Here is a 21,280-nt window from a genome sequence, read left to right on the forward strand (position 1 = left end):
ACTAAGGGGACGGCGCGGGCACGTTCCGCGGAAAACACTCAACAATCAAAGCTCATCTGAGAAGAGACAGAGAGCGTGGCTAGCATCTCACAGGAAAGACACCGTGGCGTAAAGTCTTACAATGAACTGCCGTCTCAGACGGCTTCTCAGGTGAAATCCGCCAAACATTTAAGAGAAGAATAACACCAATTATGCACAAATTCTTTCAGGAAACAGAGGAGGAGGAAATCACTCCCGGCTCATTCCAAGACTCACTTCATGGTGACTGTCATCGAGACGCTGTGGGGCCGCACAGGCAGAGACACAGAGCCACGGGAACAGAAGGACTCCCCACGGGCACACGGTCACCTGCGTTCAGACACAAGTGCCGAGGGAATTCAACGGGGAAGGAGAGTCTTTCCAGCCAATGGTGCTGGATAACTGGGCATCCACTGAACCTCAGCCCCACGACAACCAAACTCAACGTTTATTATAGACATAAATGTAAAAACGAAAACCATAAAACTTTAAAAAAATACTTTAGGACCTTGCTGTGGGCAAAGAAGTCTTAGGTGGGATACAAAGAGCGAAAACCATAGAAGAAAACACCAATAACATCAAAACGTACAACTTCTGACCTTCCAAAGAGACAGTTAAGACAAGAAAAGAGAAGCCAGGCCTGAAAGGTTTGCAGTACAGATATCTGACGAGTCCCCCATAGCCAGAATCCAGAGTGAGCTCACGCAACGTGATCAGGCCAACAGCCCAGCCTACAGCGGGTGACAGATGTGAGCAGACACTGCACCAAAGAGGGGCACAGATGGCCGGTGAGCACACGACAGGACTCGGCATCAAGGAAAAGCACGTTGGAACGGCAGGAGATCCCAGCACACACCGCCCCCAGAAGGGCTCCAGTCAGAACGACGGCCCACAGCCAGTGCTGGCCAGCACGCTGAGCGCACGGCTCTTACTTGCTGCCGTGGGAAGTGAAGATGGAACCACCACTCTGGAAAACAGCTTGGCAGTTTTTTTAAAAGTCAAACTTACACTCAGCATATGAACAGCAATTCAACTCTTAGGTATTTATCCCAAACCTGTTTGTCCGCACAGATTTGACACAGACGCTCACAGCACCTTTACTCAGCCAAAAGCTGGCAACGACAAGACCACTTACCATGGGAGGACATGACACCAACGGCCCCACGTCCACTCCTGCGCAGAAGGATGCACTGCTCATACACACGACACACGGACAGTCCTCAAACACGTCGGGAGGAAGAAGGCAGCTGGATGTGAAAGAGCACAGGCCGCAGCCTTCTGCAAAGAGCCAGCCCAGAGCGGCGGCCTTCTGCAAAGAGCCAGCCCAGGGCGGCGGCCTTCTGCAAAGAGCCAGCCCAGAGCGGCAGCAGCAAATGAGTGGGTGAGTGGGGGGCCCAGGGAAGCGCCGGAGGTCCTGGGACGAACGAGCCGCACCCTCGCTGGGAGAAGCCAGGCGGCATGTGTCCCGGCACATCTCACTAACTGGACCCTAAAGGGGACACACTGAATTGCACACAAATTGCATTTGGATAAAGCCCCATCCTCACTAAATGAGGGGCAGGCCGAAGCACACGCCTCTGCTCAGCCTCGGCGGGGAAGCCCCTTGGGGGCCACCTCCACCTCGCCCCACAGGCCAGGGTGTCTCTCTCAGGGCAAGGACAGAGCCTGTCCACCTTTCCCTTCACACAACTAAGTGTCCCAGAAACATCTCCTGAACAAAGCAACATGCCCTGAAGGAGCCCAGGGAGGGGCGCCCTTGTCCTCCAGTCCCCCCCCGACGGCACCCCGAAACGGAAGGAGGAAACACCATTGCATAGCTGCTTCTTTGCCTGCCTCAATGACTCCCTGCACGCGGTAAGATACAATAAAACATCAGGGGCTCATCGGCCTCTCTCTCAGCATCCCACCCCCTCCGCTTCCACTGCGGGCAGGGGTAACAAGACTTTCTACAAGGACCAGGGGAAGGAAACGTGCCCCCTCTGGCAGGCGCCGCCTCCCACATCTGCCATAGGCGCCGTCGTCCTCTGCCCGAGGCAGAGAGAGAAGGGACCTCACAGTGGGCAATCGCGTCATGTCGCGGGGTCTGCGCAGCGGGCTGCCCTCCCTTCCCCAGGTCCCAGAGGCACCTGCAGCAGCAGCAGGCCAGCGGGAGGGGACCCACAGGACACCCCACAGTCAGCACAGGGAGACCCCTGGGGCCAAACAGCCCCCCCCACCTGCCCCGCACACAAACCACTGGGGGAGCTGACTTGCAGGGGCTCTGCCCACCATAGCACCACCCTAGGCCAGGCAGCTCCCCACATCCCTCTGAGGGCCGGACTGAAAGATGGGGTGCCTGGGGTCCCAGGCAAGAGGAGATCAAGTGACCCCACAGCACCACAGATGCAGGACAAGCCAGGGGAAGCAGGAGCACCTCTCAGCTCGAGTGAGACGGGCCTGGGTAAAACCTAGAGCCCCACTAAGCTGGGGTGGCAACCCCTCACTGTCGAGTGGGGTGACAGCTGCCTCTCCTCACAGCCCGCTGGGGTCCGCCCAGCACAGTGCCCGCACAGGCTCGGGGCCCAGGCCAGGCCGTTCCCCAGATATCGCCAGCCTCCCTGCAGATGAGATGCGGGGTGTGTGGGGGTTCCACACTACGTGACCCCAGCAAGGGTCAGGTCCCAGCATGCCCAGTGGCTCCACCGTCACAGCTTGGCCTCCGCAGGGTAACTGGGACTTCTCGCCTCTGACCCATGTGAGCAGCTGCTAGCTTCTGCATAACCTGGCCGGTCACTGGTGCCCAGCCCACCACTCCAGCACGCGAGGGTCCCTGGTCACATCCAGCTGATGGACACAGAGTGAATGGAGATAACGGGGTAGTCCCCCGCGAGCACATCCCCATTCTGAAACTCACACACCCATCACCATAGCTTCAAAATACAGAGAGCACGGCTGGTGGGCCCAGAAGGAGAAACAGAGAAATCCCAATCCTGGCACGTGACTGGAAGAGGTTCACCAGGAGCACCAGGTGGCCGGCCCCAGGACCAGCCTGTGTGGCCCACGGTGAACACTCAGAAAGCAGGCATCCCAGGAGCGGAGCTGGCGGCGAGAAGCATGTCTGTCACGGGCTGTTCAACGAACCCTCAGGCCTGGGCCCATGCTATGGACACTGGAGGAGGAGCGGGAAGCGCTGGGAAGAGGAGGGACAGGGACCGTCCGCTCTTCAGGAGATGGCCTCGCTGCCCCGGGCATGGGAGACGGGGCTAGGGGAAGTGGGAGCAGCCAAGAGCCTGCGCAGGGCAGGGAGGTGGTGCCCCGGCCAGGCAGCTGCTGAGGCCACTTGAAGATGCCGCAGCCACTTGTGCCAGTCAGTGGCTCATGGCGCTGTGACTGATGGGCAGTGTCTGCCACGGACAAGGCGTGGGTATGCAGGCACCAGGCCGGGAGGCCCCCGCTACTGAAGAAGCAGCCCTCCAGGCTCCAGACAAAGGCTGCAAAGGGCTCTGGGAGGGAAGGCTGAGTGGGCAGACCCAGGTCTGGGCCCGGCCGCAGGGCTCCCAGCGAGGAGCAGCAGCACAGGGGGCAGACATGCCTGCAGCACCCCCACCGGGGCCACACTGCCCACCCTGTCACCTGCGCTCAGGAACCCCGGGAGGCGGGACGCCAGGGCAGGTCACACGGAGGGCAGGGCAGCCCACGCAGGCCTTGTGCAGAGGACGTGTCTGGACACAACCGGGAGGCCAGGGCTTGTAAGAGCAGCCCTGTGGGGAGCCGTGCACCTGCCCCCGCCCCACCTAGGGCCCCAGGGAAACAAGCTCCTACAGGAGAGGCCCTGGAAAGTGAAGGGGCAGAGGGCAGGGCTGTGGGGAGTGTGCAGCTCACTCCCCCACACAGCGAGGCGGCGTGACCTCAGCCAAATGCACCAGCACCAACACGGGGACACTGTGGAGACCCAGGATGGGGCTGAAGGGAGGACAGTGAATGGGCCTCTCCAGAGTGGGACCCAAGTGCTCAGGGTCCAAGTGCCCAGGCTCCGGATCCGCATGCCCCAGGGAGGCAGACAGCTGTGCGGGCGAGGCGGCCAAGGCTGGGCACAGGGCAGCCTCTGGTCCCGGAGGAGGCAGCAAGCAGGGTCACTGCCCATTGGGAAGAACACAGGAGCGATCAGGGAGCAAAGGTCTGCTGGCCCCGTGGGGTGGCCCTGGCCCCTTTTCATCCCCTGTTGATCACAGCAGCCCAGGGGGTTCAGAGACCCCACTTTACAGAGCAGAGGCCCTTGCTCTCAGGGATCCAGCGCTCTGTGACCCCTGCCGGCACACAGGCAGCATGCACCTTCCAGGATACCAGGGGCCACGAGGACACCAGGGCAGCGGCGCCCAGACCCCCACACCAAGCATCCCCACACCACTAAGGCACGGGCTGGCATCTGAAAGCAGAGACGAAGCCCGTGCGGGCTGCCAGTCAAATACCTAGGTCGACCTCGCTTCATTTCTGAAGGTCTTCCTGTAGCTTCCGGCCCAGTTTCAAGCCAAAGACTATGTGAGGAATTGGAAATGCCCCCTCAGACCCAACTCCGTGCCCACCCAGGACCAAGGAGGCACGCATCCGCCCTCCCGTCTCTAACTCTCCGTATTCGGGCTCAGCCGCTCATCACAGCTCCTGGGTTACAGTTTGGACCTTCGGTTCCTTCCTGTCCCCACGGCTCTACTGCTCTCTGGCACAGGCCCCTGCACCCTCCACACCCCATGCACATCTGGGGTGTCTGCCCAGGCTTACAGTCCAGACGCACGTCTCCTGAGAGGGCAAGGGCAAAGGGATTCTCAGCAGCAACCAGTAACAACGAGTGCTGGTGAGTATGCAGGGGACTCAGGAAGGAACAGCAGTGGACAGCTGAGAGGAGCAGAGGGGATCCAGCGAGAACCCCTGCAGAGCAGCGGCGGACCAGCACCTTGGCCCTTGGGGCCTAAGCCCTCCCTCCAGCCCTTGCCCTCTGACCCCAAGCCAAAGAGCATGCTCCTAGAGCCTGGGTCAGGGCAGGAGGCCCAGGGACCAGAGGCCTGGGACACAGAACTGGACAACAGGCAGAGAGGGGAGCATCACCCCACTCCCACCGTGTCCCCCAGCACTGCCTCCCCACTGACATCACTGATACCATGTCAACACCACATCCACTTGGCCATCACTCCTGGCAAGCTTGAGCCCAACCCTCTGGGAGCCCTAGGCATGGCCACCCACACACTCCTCATCAGCCCCTGACTCTGAGGGCACCTGTGAGGAGGCAGGAGGGCCTCTCCACGTGAAAGCCAAGGGTCCCGGAGCCCGAGGCCCCAGGACAGCAGCCCTCTGCATCACCCAGGCCCTGCACGTGACCACTGCCTCACAACACTCCCTGCCCCACAGGGCCTGTCCTCACCCGGGACAGCACAGAGGGGAGCCCGGGCTGAAGACGGGATCCCACGCCCCAGCGCAAGAGGCAGGGGTGCTCCCCACAGCACAGGACACGAGCCCCACCCACAGCCACGAGGAGAGGTTTTGCCATGCCCAGCACCACCTCGTCCTTGCTGCGCACACGGCTCAGCGTGAGAGCACATCTGGGCTGGCAACTCAAGGGGAGCGGTAGCCACCTGCTGCAGCCCCGTGCTCCAGGCCAGTCCCAGAGGGCACGATCTATCTGGGCAGCTCCCACAGCAGAATGCAGACCTGACACCCGTGCAGCAGGAGTCCACCACGGGGACCACAACACCCTCATCCTCTGCATACTCACAATGGCCTCACACAGCACTTCTGCAGCCCTGCGTGCCCGCGGATTGCGCACACCCAGACAGCATACCACCCCAGCCCATCCAGAACGCACTGCACCTAAGCTCCCAGACGTTGGGCCCACATTGACCTCCATCAACCTCCCCAACCCGCCGTGCCTGACTGGGGCCTTTCTGAGACGTCAGACCCTCAGAGGGACACACCCCCGGAACATGGCCCAGGGAAGGGCTCTGTCTGCACCCCAGGAGGCCCCGAGGTGAGCTGGGCTCCCTAACCCTCCCTCCCTAGCTGCCCCTCCTGATGCTGCAGGGTCGGCCCCACTGTACTGAGGCCTCTTCCGGATGTCACACCAGCAGCAGTGCCACGCGTTCCAAACACTAGCCCCGATGCCCAGTCGTGAGACCAGGTCAGAATGTCAGCACAACATTTTATTTACCAAACAGGGTAGGACAGTGCGGTTAGAGCGGGTCAGGACAGCACAGAGAGGTCGGCGCATGGAATGGCATGAGGTCAGCAGTGCTTGAGATCCTGCGTTTCAGGCATGTGAAAACGCAGGCAGTGACAGAAAATGTACTTCTGACTGCAGGTCATGGTCAAAAGCAGGAACCAGGTGACTTTGAGAAGGGAGCTGCGTCTTGTCCGTGCAGCCCAGCCCTCTGCTCTGTGGGGTGAAGGAGAGGGCTGAGGAAAGCTAAGGAGGAGCCAAGTCCCTGTGAAGCGCCTCGGTATTTAAACTGTCGCGGGCGTGCAGGGACGGCGGGTGAGCGCCCGGGTGCAGCTGCAGAGGACGAAGGGGCGGGAAGGATGCGGACGATGGAGGTGCTGGTGAAGGGGTCGGGTAGGGGATCCCTAAGGAGGAGGAGGAGCCGCAGCATCCCCGGGGACAGGCCAGGCCAGGCGAGTCTCTGCCCCGCTGTGGGCGGGGCTGAGCTGGACAACAACTCACCTCTGGGGGGCTCCAGGCCGAAGCCCCCACAGGACAGGGCCTGGCAGGAGAAGGTTCTGGCCACCACCTGCTCCACGGGCGTGAGTGCCAGGGCCTGGGGCTTGCCAGAGCCGGGGCCATGGGCCACCCTGCGAAGGTCACCCAGCTTGCGCCGCACGACGGCGCGCAGATCCCGCCACTTGTGCTTGAGGTCCACGACGTCGCGGCGGCAGTAGCCCAGCGCGTTCACGGCCTGAAGGATGCGGCTCCACACGCGGTACCTGCGGGTCGGCTCGGCCTTCAGCAGCCCCGTGCCGAAGAGCAGCTGGTGGTGCTTGCTGACCTTGGACACCAGCACCTCCGTCTCCTGCGGGCAGAAGTTGGGCTTCCTCTTCTTGGCCCGAGTGGCGCTGGGTCCCGCCATCCTGCCATGGGCCCCGGCAGCCGAGTCCTTCCTTGGGCCGGCGGAGGGGGTCGAGGTGGGCGAGGTGGGCTCCAGCGTCCCGCTGCCGTCGGTGGCAACCCCTGGCCCTGGAAAGGCACCAAAAGGCAGGTGTTTAAGGCACCTGGGCCAGTGGGGATGGCGGCTCCAGCAGCAGCTCCCGGGGCACCTCCTCTGTGGCTTCTGCTTCAGGACACTGCTGGACACTGCTGCCTCTCCCGGCCGCTGCCCCTCCCTGCTGGATGTCGGAGGCCTGGCTCCAAGTGCTAGCCCCGCCACTGCACGGCTGGGCGCCACCCAGCAAGGGACTTCACTTCCGGACCACAGCGCCCATCTCCACAGAGGGCTCCCATCCCTGCCTGCCTCCTGCAGCCACTGTGGGGCCGAGGAGTGAGACAGGCCTCTCCTGTCCGCAGGCAGAAGGCACTCGGGGCCAGGATCAGGCTGTTCCTAGGACACCTCCCATCAGAGGACAGCCCTCACCTCTGCCATGCCAGGACGCCCTGGCCAAGAGCCCCTCAGGATGTCTCTGCTCCTGCCTTTCTGCCAAGCTGCTGGCCTTGACTTCCCCTCCCGCACAGCGAGCGGGGAGCAGGCAGCCTGGTCTGTAGCTTCCGCCCCCTGCTCATCGGCACCCCCACAGCCTCCCTCTCCTCACTTCACAGGGGTCCTTGGGCTGGGCCAGAAACAGCACCGAGGTCTCCAGGCCTTTGTCACTAGCCTACCGGTGCCGGCCTGGGGACAGAGGGACGATCTGTAAAGGCAGAAGAAAGGGCTCCCCCATCAGGCCACGAGTCTCCCAGAGGCAGGGACCAAGTCCCCAGTACTGAGGGGCCCCTGAGGGTGGAGGGATGTCTGAGCCTCCCCGGGGGAGAGCTCACAGAGCAGCAGCCCGCGTGTCTCTTCCAGGTCCCTATCACCCAGAAGGCCGCCCTCTGCGGAGGCCACCACCCCTCCTCCTAAAGCGCACGCCCAGGACCCAGTGCTCCCTCACTAGCCCAGGCTGTGAGGAGAACCCAGGATCTGGACGAAGGGGCCACTGTGCAGGCCCAGCCCCCAAGCACGAGCAGCCCCTCACTCTCGGCCGTGTGGGGCCAGGCCTCATCCTGCAAGCCCACAGTGCCCTGACAGTGCTGGCCATCACGCGACATCCCTCCTGCCACTGGTCCAGCCCTGCCACACCATCCCCTGTGCCTGGGGAAGGGAAAGGCTGGGGGGTGAGTGTGGAGACGGGCTGGAATCCCTGCCGCAGCCTTGAGCCCCAGGCCTCCGCGTCCCACCCCGGCCGGCTGACCCTCACTCCTTAGCGCTCAGCAGCCTTCCCGGGACCCCCAGACCCTGCATCCCAGTGGAAGTACCTCGCTTCCTGGCCCTCGGGCCTCCGGGCGTGCCCACCGGCCCCAGATCACCTTCCCCGTCCTTGCCTACACAGGGGTCCTGCGGGTTGCTCTCTGGAGATGGGCAGGGGAAATGGTGGATTCCATACTCAGTCCAACATTTAGCGCACTCTACGGACAGCAAGGGACATTCATGGTTACGCCCAGCCTGCCCACAGAGCGGCTCAGGGCGCTGCTAGCAGAGCAAGGGCCCCACACAGGACAGCAGGCACCCCAAGCCCTCTAATCATCCACGCTGAGAAGCTCCACTTGGACTTCCCTCCTCCAGGAAGGCTTCCCTGACTGCCCCCTCTCTGGAACACCTCCTTCTGCTGAAAGCCAGCATGGAGTTCAGAACTTTAGATGTTCCAGATCTTTATCTGAACCACAGCTATTGGGAAAGGTGACCCAATGCCAGAGAGAAACCCCCTACAGCAGGGCCCTCAGACGTGGCCCACAGACCAGGCCGGGCCCTGGACGAGTGCTACCTGTCTGCAACAATGACGTGCGAAATAGAGAATGAGGCTTTGGGAAGGTTTACAGCAATTCGAAATCTCCCAGCACCCCAGCGTGGGCCACCCTGCTGTATTTACAAGAATACTGCTCCACGGCACACTGAAGTGCTCTTCCCAACGCACGGCCGCAGAGCTGAGTGACCGTGCCGTGGGCGCCCGCGCCTCTCTCCATCTCCCCAGCCGCTCAACAGGCACCAGGCGAGGGGCCGGGCCACCAGGGAGGACACCTAATTTTCTCTTTGATAATTTTAATTTCTTTAAAAACAACTACTGGGCAGGTTTTGCTGGAATGTGTCAAGCCTAAGACGCGCCTTTAAAACCGTCTCAACAGCCCTGGAGCTGAGACGTGCCTTCCAGTCCACGGCGCCCTGAGTCAGTGAGGCCGGGCAAGCCAGGCTGAGGCCACAGGAGCCAGGGCCGCGGGCCGAGCAGGGGCCCGTCTTCTCCCCAGGGCTAGCTCGAGAAGAAGCGCAGTGTCCAGGAAGCGCACTCCAGGAGGCAGTGGCTGGCCCGGTTGACTCAGAAGCCCTTCTCACCAAGGCCACAAGGAGTTCTCCTGGATGACACGGCTGTCCCCGGCCAGTCTCAGCTCTGAGCTCCCGAAACAGCTGCTCCTTCCCGGAAAAGGCCTTGGTCTCCGATCTCCCCCAGAGAGGAAGCGTGAGGGACACCTGTTCGGCTTCTGCTCTGCGTCCCTCTAGGGAGACAGTGAAGCCCAGCGTGACAGGGACAGAAGGACCACCCCAAAGGCTCCCACCTAGACTCCACCTGAAGGTGGGAAGGGTCTCAAAGGCCATCTTGTCCATCCTCCCACCTCCAGGCAGCACTAACCCAAACCACACAGGCAGCCAACGGGCCTCCCAGCCCACAGACACAGGGGAGAGCCCCAATCCCCCACTCCCTGAGCCTGCATCCTCCTCCTCCTCCTCCTGCTCCAGCACCTGGCTTGGGGGAGGATGGAGAAGGAAGGCAGGGCGGCAGGCTAGCTTATCTTGGGGCAGAGGTTCCCACAGAACAGAAGTGCAGCCAGCCAGACCTCAGAGTCAGAACAAGAGAACTCTCCATGGTGTCTGGGGAGGAGATGCAGCCCTGGGCAGTCCCAGCATGTGAGAGAGGCCCTGGCTCAGGCAACAGCCCCACCCACATCCAGGTGTCTTTGTGGGTCTGAGGCTCTGATCCTGAGGCTCTAGGACAGGGCCCACCTCCCAGGAGGGCAGGGCCCATCACGTCCCCTCTTCTCGAAGGGACTCCTCTACAGCACCCGCGCCAGGCTCCCCTGCAGGCAGACACTCCCAGGCCTTAAGACCCCAGCCCCGGAGACCCCAGCCCCAGCAACTGCCGCCAAACACTGGCGTGTAAGGAGGCAGCTCAGCTGTCCAGGTACCCCGAGACGGGTCATCATCTGCTCAGGGCCCCAGAGCCCCTCTTCAGGGAGCAGGGAGACCACAGGCCCAGCTGGCAGCCCAGGTTGCCGCCCAATGACCTCGCCACACTAGCACCCAGCCACCAGAAGTCAAGGCCCTGTCCACCTCCCCTGGTTACTCCACACGGTCCCCAGACACCCATGGAGGACCCAGTCTAGTCTGCCCACCAGAATCTCATGAGCCTTGAACTTTGGGGGTCGGGGAGGCTGGGACAATTATTGTTTGTTTCTGATTATAGAAAATAATACACACAATTACAGGAAAAAGTTTAAATGTAGACAATTATAAGAAAACAATAAAGATCGTGTGCAACCACAGCATCCAGCAGTAAAAACTGTTAACAGTGGTAGGTGGGGGTCTCATGCAAGTAGAAGATGGTAGATGTGGCTTTGCTTGTTTCACTGACCACGTGTGTCACCACATCCAGGTGTGTACGGAGGTCGCCCCGAGCTCTTCCACAACTGATCCTAACGCCTGCGCGGTACGTTCCCCATCGCAGACCGTCGCCCACTCCACGGTCTCCCTAAGCTGGGTACTGACGGCATTTCTGCGTTCTTGCTGATAAGGCGCCCTGCAGCGAACACCTCTGCCCACATCTCTGATTGTTTCCTAACATTCCAAGAAGAGGCCTGGCTGGGCGAGAGGGGGAAGCCGGTGGGCTGGGAAGCGGGGACGGGGGTGCCCTCGCCTCCCGAAGTACTGGCTCCACCGCAGCCTGGCGCTGTGGTGTCTCACTAGGTTAACTTCCACCTCTCTGGGCACCAGCAAGGCTGGGAACTTCTCACGCACGGTGAGTCATCATCCGTGTTTCCTATCGGCTCGCAGATCCGGCCCATTTGTATGAAGACTCTGGGCTGTCCTTCTACTCACGTGAGTCCATTGTGTGTTAATAAGCTGCCAGTTGGCTCTTGCATCTGTGAAGGGATTTGGGACACAGAGCCCACCGTAAGCTCCTAAAATGCCTAGAGGTCCCGTGCGCTCCACAGTGCTTGGCGCACAGCAGGCAGAGCAACCCACGGCTGCTCCCGTGCCACGGGGTCCCCGCCTGCCCACCATCCTGCCCGGGAGCCTCCCCAGCTCACCCCACAGAGGAGGGTGAGGAACCAGAATAACGCCAGCGCCCCAGAAGCAGCCCTATCTCCACAACTGCCAACAAACAGGACAACTTTAGCAGATCCTTTTCTGACAGAAATGCAATTAAGTTAGAAATCATTTTAAAAAGAAAATTAGAGGGCCAGCCCTGGTGGCCTAGTGGTCAAGTTTGGCACGCTCCACTTCAGTGGCCCGGGTTCAGCTCTGGGCATAGACCTACACCACTTGTCTATCAGAGTGGCCATGTTGTGACAGGGGCTCACATACAAAATAGAGGAAGACTGGTAACAGATGTTAGCTCAGGGCCAATCTTCTTCAGCAAAAAAAAGACAACTAGGAAAAATTACATACATTGGAAATGATGAAATACAATTCTAAAGTCCTGGGATCAAAGAAGAAACCACAATGGAAACGAGAAAATATTTACAACTAAATAAGAATTTAAAATGCTACATATTTTTAAATGTGTGATATTCAACTAAAGCAGTGATTTGGACATTTATAATCTTAAATGCTTTTATGAGAATAGAATAAAAACTGAATATGAATGAGTAAACACTAACTTAGGAGTTTGAAAATACAGCAACACGAACTCAAAGAAAGAGGGAGGAAAATAATAAAAACATGAGCAGAAATCAATCACGTTTAAAACTAGCATATAATAGAAGGGATCAAAAAAGCCAAAAGTCATTTCTCTGGAGAGGCTTATAAAATTGCCAAGCCTCTGCCAATATTGATTATAAAGGAAGAAAATAGGCAGGTACAAACAACCTCAGAAATAAGAAGAGGACGGGATTTAGACACTGCCCACGGTAATAGACAGCAGCCACGGGAACGGGAGCCCGTGCAGCCCTGACAGAGCGTGCTCAGCCCCAGGCCTCGTGTGGGCTGACTGTCCCGCCATTCCCCCGCCCCATGGACCTGTGCTCACCACCGCCAGGCAGTCGAGGTGCAGGGAGTAAACAACAGGGCAGGTGGGGACGGAACCAGGGCGGCTGCTTTCCGAGCTGTGCCCTTAACCTCACATGATGCTGCCCAGTGTGACCCTGGCCAATGGGAGGCCTCGTGCACAATGTTATTTCACTAAGTTTGAACATTTAGATGCAGCAGACACAGGTCCAGAAAAACAAGATTTAACAAAACTGAGCCAAGAAGAAACAGAGAGCCTGAGGAGTGTTTACAGCTGGAGGAACTGTCTGCTAGTCAAAGCTCCCTCCACAGAGAGCACACCGGGCCCAGACGGCTTCACAGCGAAACCAGCAAGATCTGAGGAACACGCAGGCCTACTGTCCCAAAAGCTCAGCCCGACGCTAATCCCCACCTCTAGCCCACGTCATCGAGAGGTTCCAATGGCTCAGGGAGGCAGGAAAAGGAAATAAAAGGTGAAAGCATCGGAAAAGAAGAGAAAAGAACAGTCATTATCCACAAATGATGCCATTTGTCTACACAGAAACCTCAAGATTCCACAGACAAATTATTACATAATGAAAAGAGCTCAGCAAAATGGTAGGATATAGTCAGTAGACAAAAATCAATACATTCCACAGGAAAAATCTGGTTTCTTCAAGAAATAAACGTCAAAGGGGAAAAAAAAACCAAAAAGATGGAGGCAAATCAAGAGACTAAGAAAGACTTCAAAGGCCTGTCAGTCAAGTGCATACGTGGCTCTCCTCAGGACCCCGCTTCCACCAGCCAGCTGAGGACACGCTGGGCGTCTGCAACGTAACGGGAGATCTGAACGGGCGCTGGGGCTCAACGCCAGGCCTCGCAGGGGGATCTAGTTATGCAGAGAGGAGCCCTCGCTTAGAGGGACACTGACACATCGACATGAGACATGCGGATGTCTGGGACTGCCTTCAAAATGACCTAGGGGGCTGGGGGGACACGAGGGCACAGGTGAGGGTGGACTGGCCGTGTGTGGACCCCCGGCCAAGTCGAGTGCATGCACGGGGGTTCATTCCACCACTGTGTCTCCTTTTCTATGTTTGAATTTTCCACATTTAGAAAGTTAAAAAATAAGACATTTAAAAATTAAATAAAATCTCTGGACTTTGCTTTTTTAGAAAAAACCAATTGCATGTGTAAAAACCAGCAACAAAGACTTGGAACACGTAATATTCAGAATGGTACCACTGAGAGCAGCAGCAAAAAGTAGGTTTTTATTTTGTTGAAACAAATTTAATAAAAGATATGTAAGATCTTTATGAGAAAAATTACAAAACTTTATTGAAAGACATTAAAGAAGACTCAATAAATAGAAAAACATACATGATCATGGATTGGAAGACTGAGAAAGACAAAGATGCCAATTTCCACCATATTAATTAGATGCAAAGCAATTCAAGCCAGCAAGTTTGACAAGGGATTCTAAAATTTATGTTCAACAACAAAAGGCCAAAAATACCCAAGACATTTCCGAGGAAAGACAAATAGAGCAACTTGCCCTAAAAAATATCAAAAATTATAATAATTCTATGAAAATTAAGATGGATTTTTACATAGGAGAAGAAAAATTGACCAAGAGAACCCCTATGGAAACTTCATTTGTCACAGAGCTGGCACTGCAGGTCTGTAGGAAGGGACAGGATTTTCAACAAATAGTCCCAGAAGAATCTGTTATTCAAATAGAGAAAAATGACATTAGGGTCTCATCCTCCCCACCCACCTCACACCATAAACAAAACCAGATCCAGGTGATTAAAAGACTGACATCATTTGAAAAACAAATCATACAAGCTTTAGAGGAACGCAAAGGCAAAATCACTGTTATATTGTGGTAGAATTCATTAAGTTAAACAGAAAAACACAAACCACGACAGAACGAGCGATAAATTCAGGTGTATGCTAACGACAAAATGCTGGTCATCGCAGCGCCACGCCGCACAGCAAGCCCAAACAGGGGCAACTGCTCGCAGCTCCGCCAGGGCTCCACCCCCAGGACAGGCAGGGAAAACTCACACATCAGTAAGGGCAAGAGAAACCCAAGGGAAAACGAAGACTGAACCGGAGAAGAGACCCGAATGCCCAGCCAACGCAGGAAAACACGACGCGCCCGGCAGTTACCAGGGAAATGGAAATGAGGACCAGAAGAGCCCAGCCCACACCCCAGACCGCAAAAGCCACCATCCCGGAGGCTGGTGCTGACAGGGACGGAGCAGAGGGCGCGCGCTCCAGAGGGAGCAGCGTCAGCACAACCACCAGCAACCCACCTGGTGCACCCCCATGCGAGGACCCCAAACAGACACCCTAACTGTCCTCGCACGGGGACTAGATACAGATGGCTTGGCGCACTCACACCACCAGACGCTGCAGAGCAGGGACACGGAAGGGGACAGCTACGTGCAACCCCAGTGACTCAGGAGCAAAACTAGCAAGCTGAGGGACAACACAATCACATGGTCCATGCAACTGAGCGGCATGTACACGCAGCACGGTTCTGTCCCAGGAGCACACACGAGGGTAAATCCATGAACGCACACGGGCAGGGTGAGGAGGGGGTGGGCCAGAGAGGCGGGCCGTGACCTGGGGCTGTGTCATGGGGCCTTGAACAGTGAAGTTTAAACTCTACACGCACACACACAAGCACACACACACAGCCTTGCATGTACTCCATATCCCAGAGAACATAAAGTCAATCACGCAGCTCACACTGTCCCCACTGAAACCCGTGTGATGGCTTCCCTTTGCTCGGGGACGAGAGCACAGGTGACCAGGACCATATGGCCACACTGGCCTGGCCCACCAGCCTGTCCACCCAGTCACACTGTTTCTCAACAGGACAGGCCCCTTCAGGACCCTGGGCTGCCTCCTCCCCAGGCTCCTCCCAAGGCGTCCTCCCTCACCACCTCGGCTGACACAGCCCACCCCTCCCACCACATCAGTCCTCTCCTTCGTCCTCCCTCATGGTCTCCACAGCACCTGAGCCAGATGACTCCGGAACGTCTCCTTGAGGGAGCAAAGATGCTATTCTTCCCACACCAGGCCCCTGACACCTGGAGGGCCACCTGGATAAATGTTCCAGGCGAGAAGCGGGAGGCCGTGGTGGGAGGAGACTGGCGAGCGCCAGACCAGCGCTCCCAGCTGAAAGGAAGGACAGGCCGGGGGAGGGACGGTCCTGGAGGACTGTGCCTGGGCCCCAGGCACCACTGTGCCCCAGCACCGAGCCCTGGGCCTGGGCCGGGAGGGAGTCAGCAGAATGAGCCAAGCAAGGAGGAGGGAGGCTGTGAGGAAGACAGCCACGGGGATGACCACAAGGACTCACGCCCGCCCGGCCTCAGTCCACACCAGCACCGATGACTCAGAGGCCGGCTGCCCGTCCAAGTGCGTGCTGCTTCCCCTCTGCGAGGGGGGCTTCCAAGGAGCCAGCAATGGCCCCCTGCCCAGCCTGCTTCCCTGAACAGGCACCCCTGGGAACGAAGCCTTGGACAGGAGCCACAGAGAAGCCACAAGGAAAGAAACTCGGGCCCAGCCTCAGGAGGTCCCAGGTGGACAGGGAGCCACCGCCCACGAGGGCCTGAGGCTCTGGCAGCAGCCGGGGTAGGGCAAGTGCAGCCTGCAGACAAAAGCAAAGAGCTCAGGGACCCCAAATCCATCCCTTCCCCACTCCCAGGCAGCTGCCTGTGGAGGCTGCTCTGACCAGATGCTGGGAGCCAGAGGGGAGAGGCAGGACAGAGACATGGTCCAGTGGGCCTGCCACCTGGAGCAGGGGGCTGCCTTCCAGAGGGAGAAGAGCACGGGCAAGGGGCAAGGCGGGCAGACAGCAGCACCGTCCACTGTGGGGTGCACACGCGGTCAGCCTGCAGGGCTCTCATACTCAACCAAGTGATCAGAGCAGGGCTCTGCACCCAGAAGTATCTGGAAGGGACCCCTGCTCGCCCATACCAGCTGCACAGCCCCAGGATGTCGCTTATCACCCCCACAGGCCTCAGTTTCCTCCTGTGCACACCATGAAAAATAACACCTGCTCCACACTGTCGTTAGGAAGACCAGACCAGATCACTCATCTACTCTGCCCCCCAAGTGCCCCTGAGCACCAGCAAATCAGCTCAGTCCAGAATGACGGCGGACACCAGGGCTGCCCCACGGCAGGCAGCCTCTCCCAGTCTGTTCTCTCCTGGTGCTGACTCAGCCCCACACCAATAGCCCCACCCGGGTGTGGGGCCAACATCACCCCTGGTCTCAGGTCACAGGCAGTGTTGGTTAAAGGGACAGAACCCATCTACACCCACCAACACAACACAGCCCACTGCCATCCCCTTACATCCCCCACCCACGCTGCCAGCCGCTGTCATTACCTAGGGGCTGATAGCCTTGTCTGGAGGGTCCCCCAAAAGGGCCGTGGCTCCCCAGGCCGCCACTGCCAGCGATGGACCCATAGGACATCTTCTCACGGAGGGCAGGGCCGCCACCTTCCCACAGAGCTGGAAGAAAGAAAAATCGGGGCAGGGAGGGAGGAGAGAGGGGTTAGTGCTCAGACTGCGGTGGGCCCGGCTCTGCCTACCCGCCCACGAGCCTGGCTCCCAGCAGCCTTGCTCTGGGCAGCCTGGTGCGTGTATCTCAGCCCAGCCAGACTCCTCCCAGCCCCTGCCAGGGGCCCTCTGGTACCGCATCCCGGTGTGGGAACACTGGGAGGCTGCCTCCCTACAGGGACCCTTCTCAAAGACCACAGCCATCCCAACCAGAGCCCCAGTTCCCCTACTCTTCCCTGAGCAAGCCCACCCCAGCCTGGCTTCTGAGACCGCCAGGTCCCTGCCACATGTGCGTCGGTACCCACGGCACCACAGAGCCAAGCGCCGCATTATGCTGGGACCCACAAGACTCGTGGCACCTGCCGACCCTCCGCCTCCAGCTCGGTCCTCCTGAGACACACAGGATGGCAAGAGGGCTGGGGGCTGGCCACCTGGGCTGAAACCACCCCCGTCACTGCTACCTATGCAGCTCAGGACAAGCCGCAGGCCCTCTCTGGGCCTCAGTTTCCTCGCCTGTAAAAGGAATGTACTAGAAGACCTCATTTCTCAGGGCTGTGGTGAGATGTGAACGGACACACATGAAGCACTCAGAACACGGGCCACAAACAGTAAGCGCTCAACCCACCATGGGCCGCACGGGCTCCTGCATACCACGCTGGCATCCCAGGGACGCTGGGCATCCTGCCCGCCCGTCTCCACTCCTGGGAGCTGCAGCTCCACAATGGCAGTGGGGCCTCTCCAGCCTGAAAACTACCACCTGTGACCCTCCAGTGTCACCACAGCCCTTCTGGGGGCCGCTTCAGACACACCCAGTTTTCTGAGTGCGTCTGCACATGCACCGCTATGGGGCCCGGGACTGTGACCTGTGTGCACATGGAGGCTCTCCCGCTGCCTTCATCTGACCTGCCACCTCCTAAGATATCGGCACAGCTTACAGAGCGCTCAGGCCAGGCTGGCTGCTCAGCACTTCACAGCCATGGCTCAACGCACCCGCACAGAACCCCACACGGGTAGGGCTGGGACCAAAGGGAGCGCCACGGGGTGAGAAGCAGGCCCGAGTCCCAGAGTTGGGGGACCTCCGAGCCCTACTGCTTGCAGCACAGGATACGCAGCCTCGTCCGCTCCCGCGGCGCCTGTGCCGTCGGCCATCCAGGGCTGGACAGCATCACGAGGCGACCCGGCCCAATGTGCCCCAGACATCTCCGTCTCAGGACCCCTCCATGGCTAAGAATCAGTGAGGACCTGAGACCTCTGGTTTACGGGGATTATACCTATCGATATTTATTGTACTAGAAATTAAAGCGAAGTTTTAAAAAAATACTTAATTCATTTAGAAATAACAATAGGAAGCCATTATCTGTTAACGTATCTTTGTGAAAAATGACGACACCTTCCCAAAGGAAACAGCTCAGCAAGAAGGGCACAGTCCCCCCGCTCAGTCTGCAGGCGGGCTGGGCAGACAGGCACCTCGCCTGCCTCTGGACAGGCTGCACCAGCACCGTTTTGGCTGGAGCAGATTGAGAAACCCGGCCCCACACAGGGGTGGCCGGCAGAGGGAGGACCGGGGGGCCCCTGCAAAGGACTCAAGGACCCCCAGGGCTCCTCAGAGCACACTGGAGAACCCCTGACGGAAGCAAGGTTTTCCTGTCCGTGGGTCTCTCAGGCCACGTCCTGGACACCAGCCCAAGTTGCCGCTGGACCTCCCTCCACTTTCCAGACCTCCCTCTGCTGTCTCAACGTCCCGAGCGAGATGAGCAGGCGAGGTAGGGGCGCGATGCCAGGCAGGGAGAGAGGAGGCAGGGGACACAGCGACACATGCTGACCCAGAGCAGAGCGCTCTCAGCCCAGGGAGCACTCACCAGCACCTGACATGCCTGGGCCACATCTGGGGAGACGTCTGATGTGGAAGAGGAGCCCAAGGCCCATGGAGAGCTAAACGTGGAGGCAAGAGCACCACCCAAGAGGAGCCAGCGGGAGCCGTGAGGATGGCGCTCTCACAGGCCCGCGGCACGGCCACGCTCCTCTCAGCGCTCGGCGCGGGCTCACTCACTCATCCACACGACAACCTAGGAAGTCCCACAGTCACCTCACCTTGCATACGAGGACACGGGGGCACAGAGAGGTGGGTGACTTGCCTGAGGCCAGACAGCGGGTAGCGGATGGAAAAGGGTTTCATATGGGGCAGTCCGGCTCCAGCGTCTGTGTCCTCACTGTGCTGCCTCTCTGAGGGACAAACCCACATAACACCCCTCACTGCTGTCCCTGGAGACACGAAGTGTCGTTCTGAAACCAGAACAGGATGCTATCAAAGGCACTTTCAGAGAGCACCGAAGAGCGCCGAGAAACCGAAACGCGGGAGCAGAAACGAAGAGCTCGGTAGAACAGGGAGGGGACGGAGCTGCAGATGTCTCCCTGAGGGAGAACAGGAGATGGAGCACAGGAGTGAAAACCACACGCCAGGCCCAGAGCTCCTGTGTCTGGAATCCAGGGAGACAGAGAAAACCATTGTGGGGCCATCAGAAACGAAGTCAACGGAAACACCCAGAACTGAGCACACTGAGCCGGGCCCTGGAAACGCATGGCCTGGATGGGCGCAACCTGTCCTGGGTCAGCTCCCCACCCCTGCTGGCCCTCAGGACACAGGACAAGGACAGTGCCCCACAAATAAGCTCCACGTGCAGAATCAGAAACCATGACAGCCTGAGCGAGAGCAGCTCCAGCACAGAAGGAAAACTCTCTGGAACGAGGGCACGGGAAGACACTTCCAGACACGGGGGCTCCGAGCAGTCCCTTCCAGCCCCTTCCCCAGGAGAGCACCAGGATGTGCTCCATCCACGAGGGACGATCTAGGAAGGAAGGAGGAAGGTGAAGGATCCCAAGACAGGAACGGAGAGAGACCCAGGGCAGAAGCTGTGCCCAGGCTGGGGGGCAAGCAGCTGACCGGGGCAGGCAGAAGGTTCCAGATGGACTTCCTCAGGAAGATGAAATGACAGGCCATTGACGTGAAGGAAGGTAAGACTGGGAGATCTGGAGGAGGCTTCAGGTCAGGTTGCTGAAAAAGTCCGTAAAAGACAACACAAGCAAATGAAGACAACTAGAACCATGGGGAGACAGGTGGGCTGGGAAACAAAGAATAGCCCATCCACAGAGCTCGGGCCTCAGCAGCCACAGCTGAGACGAGGATGTCCTCCCCCCAGCACAGCACGAGATGACACCTAACCGAGCTGCGGGGGTGGAGCATGTGCACGTGTGTACGAGTCAGGTATGTGTGACGAGCACATGTATGTTTTCCTTCTCGTGTGTGTTCACACATGTGTGCGTGTGGGGAGTGAGAGTAAGCACACACGTGTGGACAGAGACTTCAGTCCTCATCTTGCAAGTCAATAAACACTGTCTAAACATGGAAAAAAATCCAGAAGCAGTGGGAGGAGCCCGCTGCTGCGAGAAGAGAGGCACATCCAGAGACCTAGCGCGAGGATGGGAGGGAGCGGCTCTGGGGAGAGGAGGGAGGGGCCTCGAGGGTGTTCATTCTTAATTAACCATGTAGAACTCATTTACTCTCTAAACTTTATGCATGTATAATTTTAAAATATTAAAGCTTCACTTGTAAAATTCCAACAAAATAATCATCTACACAGATCCGTCTGGAAGCAGGGCGGGCTGCGGGGAGCCAGTTTCTGCAGACGAGATCCAGGTGCGGGCCCAGGGCTCCCTGCATCTCTGGAAGGCAGCCCCAGAGAACCAGCGGTGTCATCCTGGGTGGCCACGCAGACCCCAGGCAGGCACAGTGACCCAGGAGGACCAAGCCCAATTCCACAGATATGCCCAAGCACTGCCCAACACAGACAAGGCGGCCCGGCCCTGGCCTCAGGAACCTGAACATCTAGCAGGAGTCTGCAGGAATATCCCGTGATGAGGCTCTGACAGGACGTGCAGAGACCCTGAGGGCCAGGAGCCCCGGCCGGGGCAGGTCTGGCAGCTCCCCAGAGGAAGTGGCTCCAGCGGGATCCGAGCCAGGAGCAGGAAGGAGTTGGCGAGTCATGGTTTGAAGGGAAGAGGCAGGGGCAGCTCTGGGAAGATGGAAGGGACAGCAAGGGCACAGGAGAGACCCACAGCCAAATGGAGGAAGTAACAGACTAGTGGGCAGCACTAGGGCACCTCGCCCGAGAGGCACAGCACGCCGGCCACAGCCGGGGCAGCTGGAAGGGCTGAGGGCCCAGCCACCAGCACCTGTGAAGGTAAAGCTGGCCAACGGGCCGCCCTCTGCTGCGTCCAGGCCAT

The 21,280-nt window shown here is 58.8% G+C and overlaps 1 protein-coding gene across 32 annotated transcripts in view; it reads right to left on the reverse strand.

Annotated features, from left to right (window-relative positions):
* The window catches only part of TSNARE1 (t-SNARE domain containing 1), a 169,445-nt gene that overhangs the window by 113,573 nt on the left and 34,592 nt on the right, over positions 1-21,280 (reverse strand). For 27 of the 32 annotated variants that reach the window (XM_070481739.1, XM_070481738.1, XM_070481735.1 and 24 more), the window contains 2 exons: positions 16,826-16,951; positions 6,704-7,213 (listed from right to left, as the gene is read on the reverse strand). In XM_070481739.1, coding sequence (XP_070337840.1) covers positions 6,704-7,213; positions 16,826-16,913 — 598 coding nt within the window. In that variant the 5' untranslated portion in view covers positions 16,914-16,951. Of the gene's footprint in view, positions 1-6,703; positions 7,214-16,825; positions 16,952-21,280 lie in introns of those variants that run through there. The other 5 variants (XM_070481740.1, XM_070481743.1, XM_070481723.1 and 2 more) reach the window with 1 other exon arrangement.

The sequence above is a fragment of the Equus asinus genome, chromosome 12, assembly GCF_041296235.1.
Source record: "Equus asinus isolate D_3611 breed Donkey chromosome 12, EquAss-T2T_v2, whole genome shotgun sequence".
Lineage (NCBI taxonomy): Eukaryota > Metazoa > Chordata > Mammalia > Perissodactyla > Equidae > Equus > Equus asinus.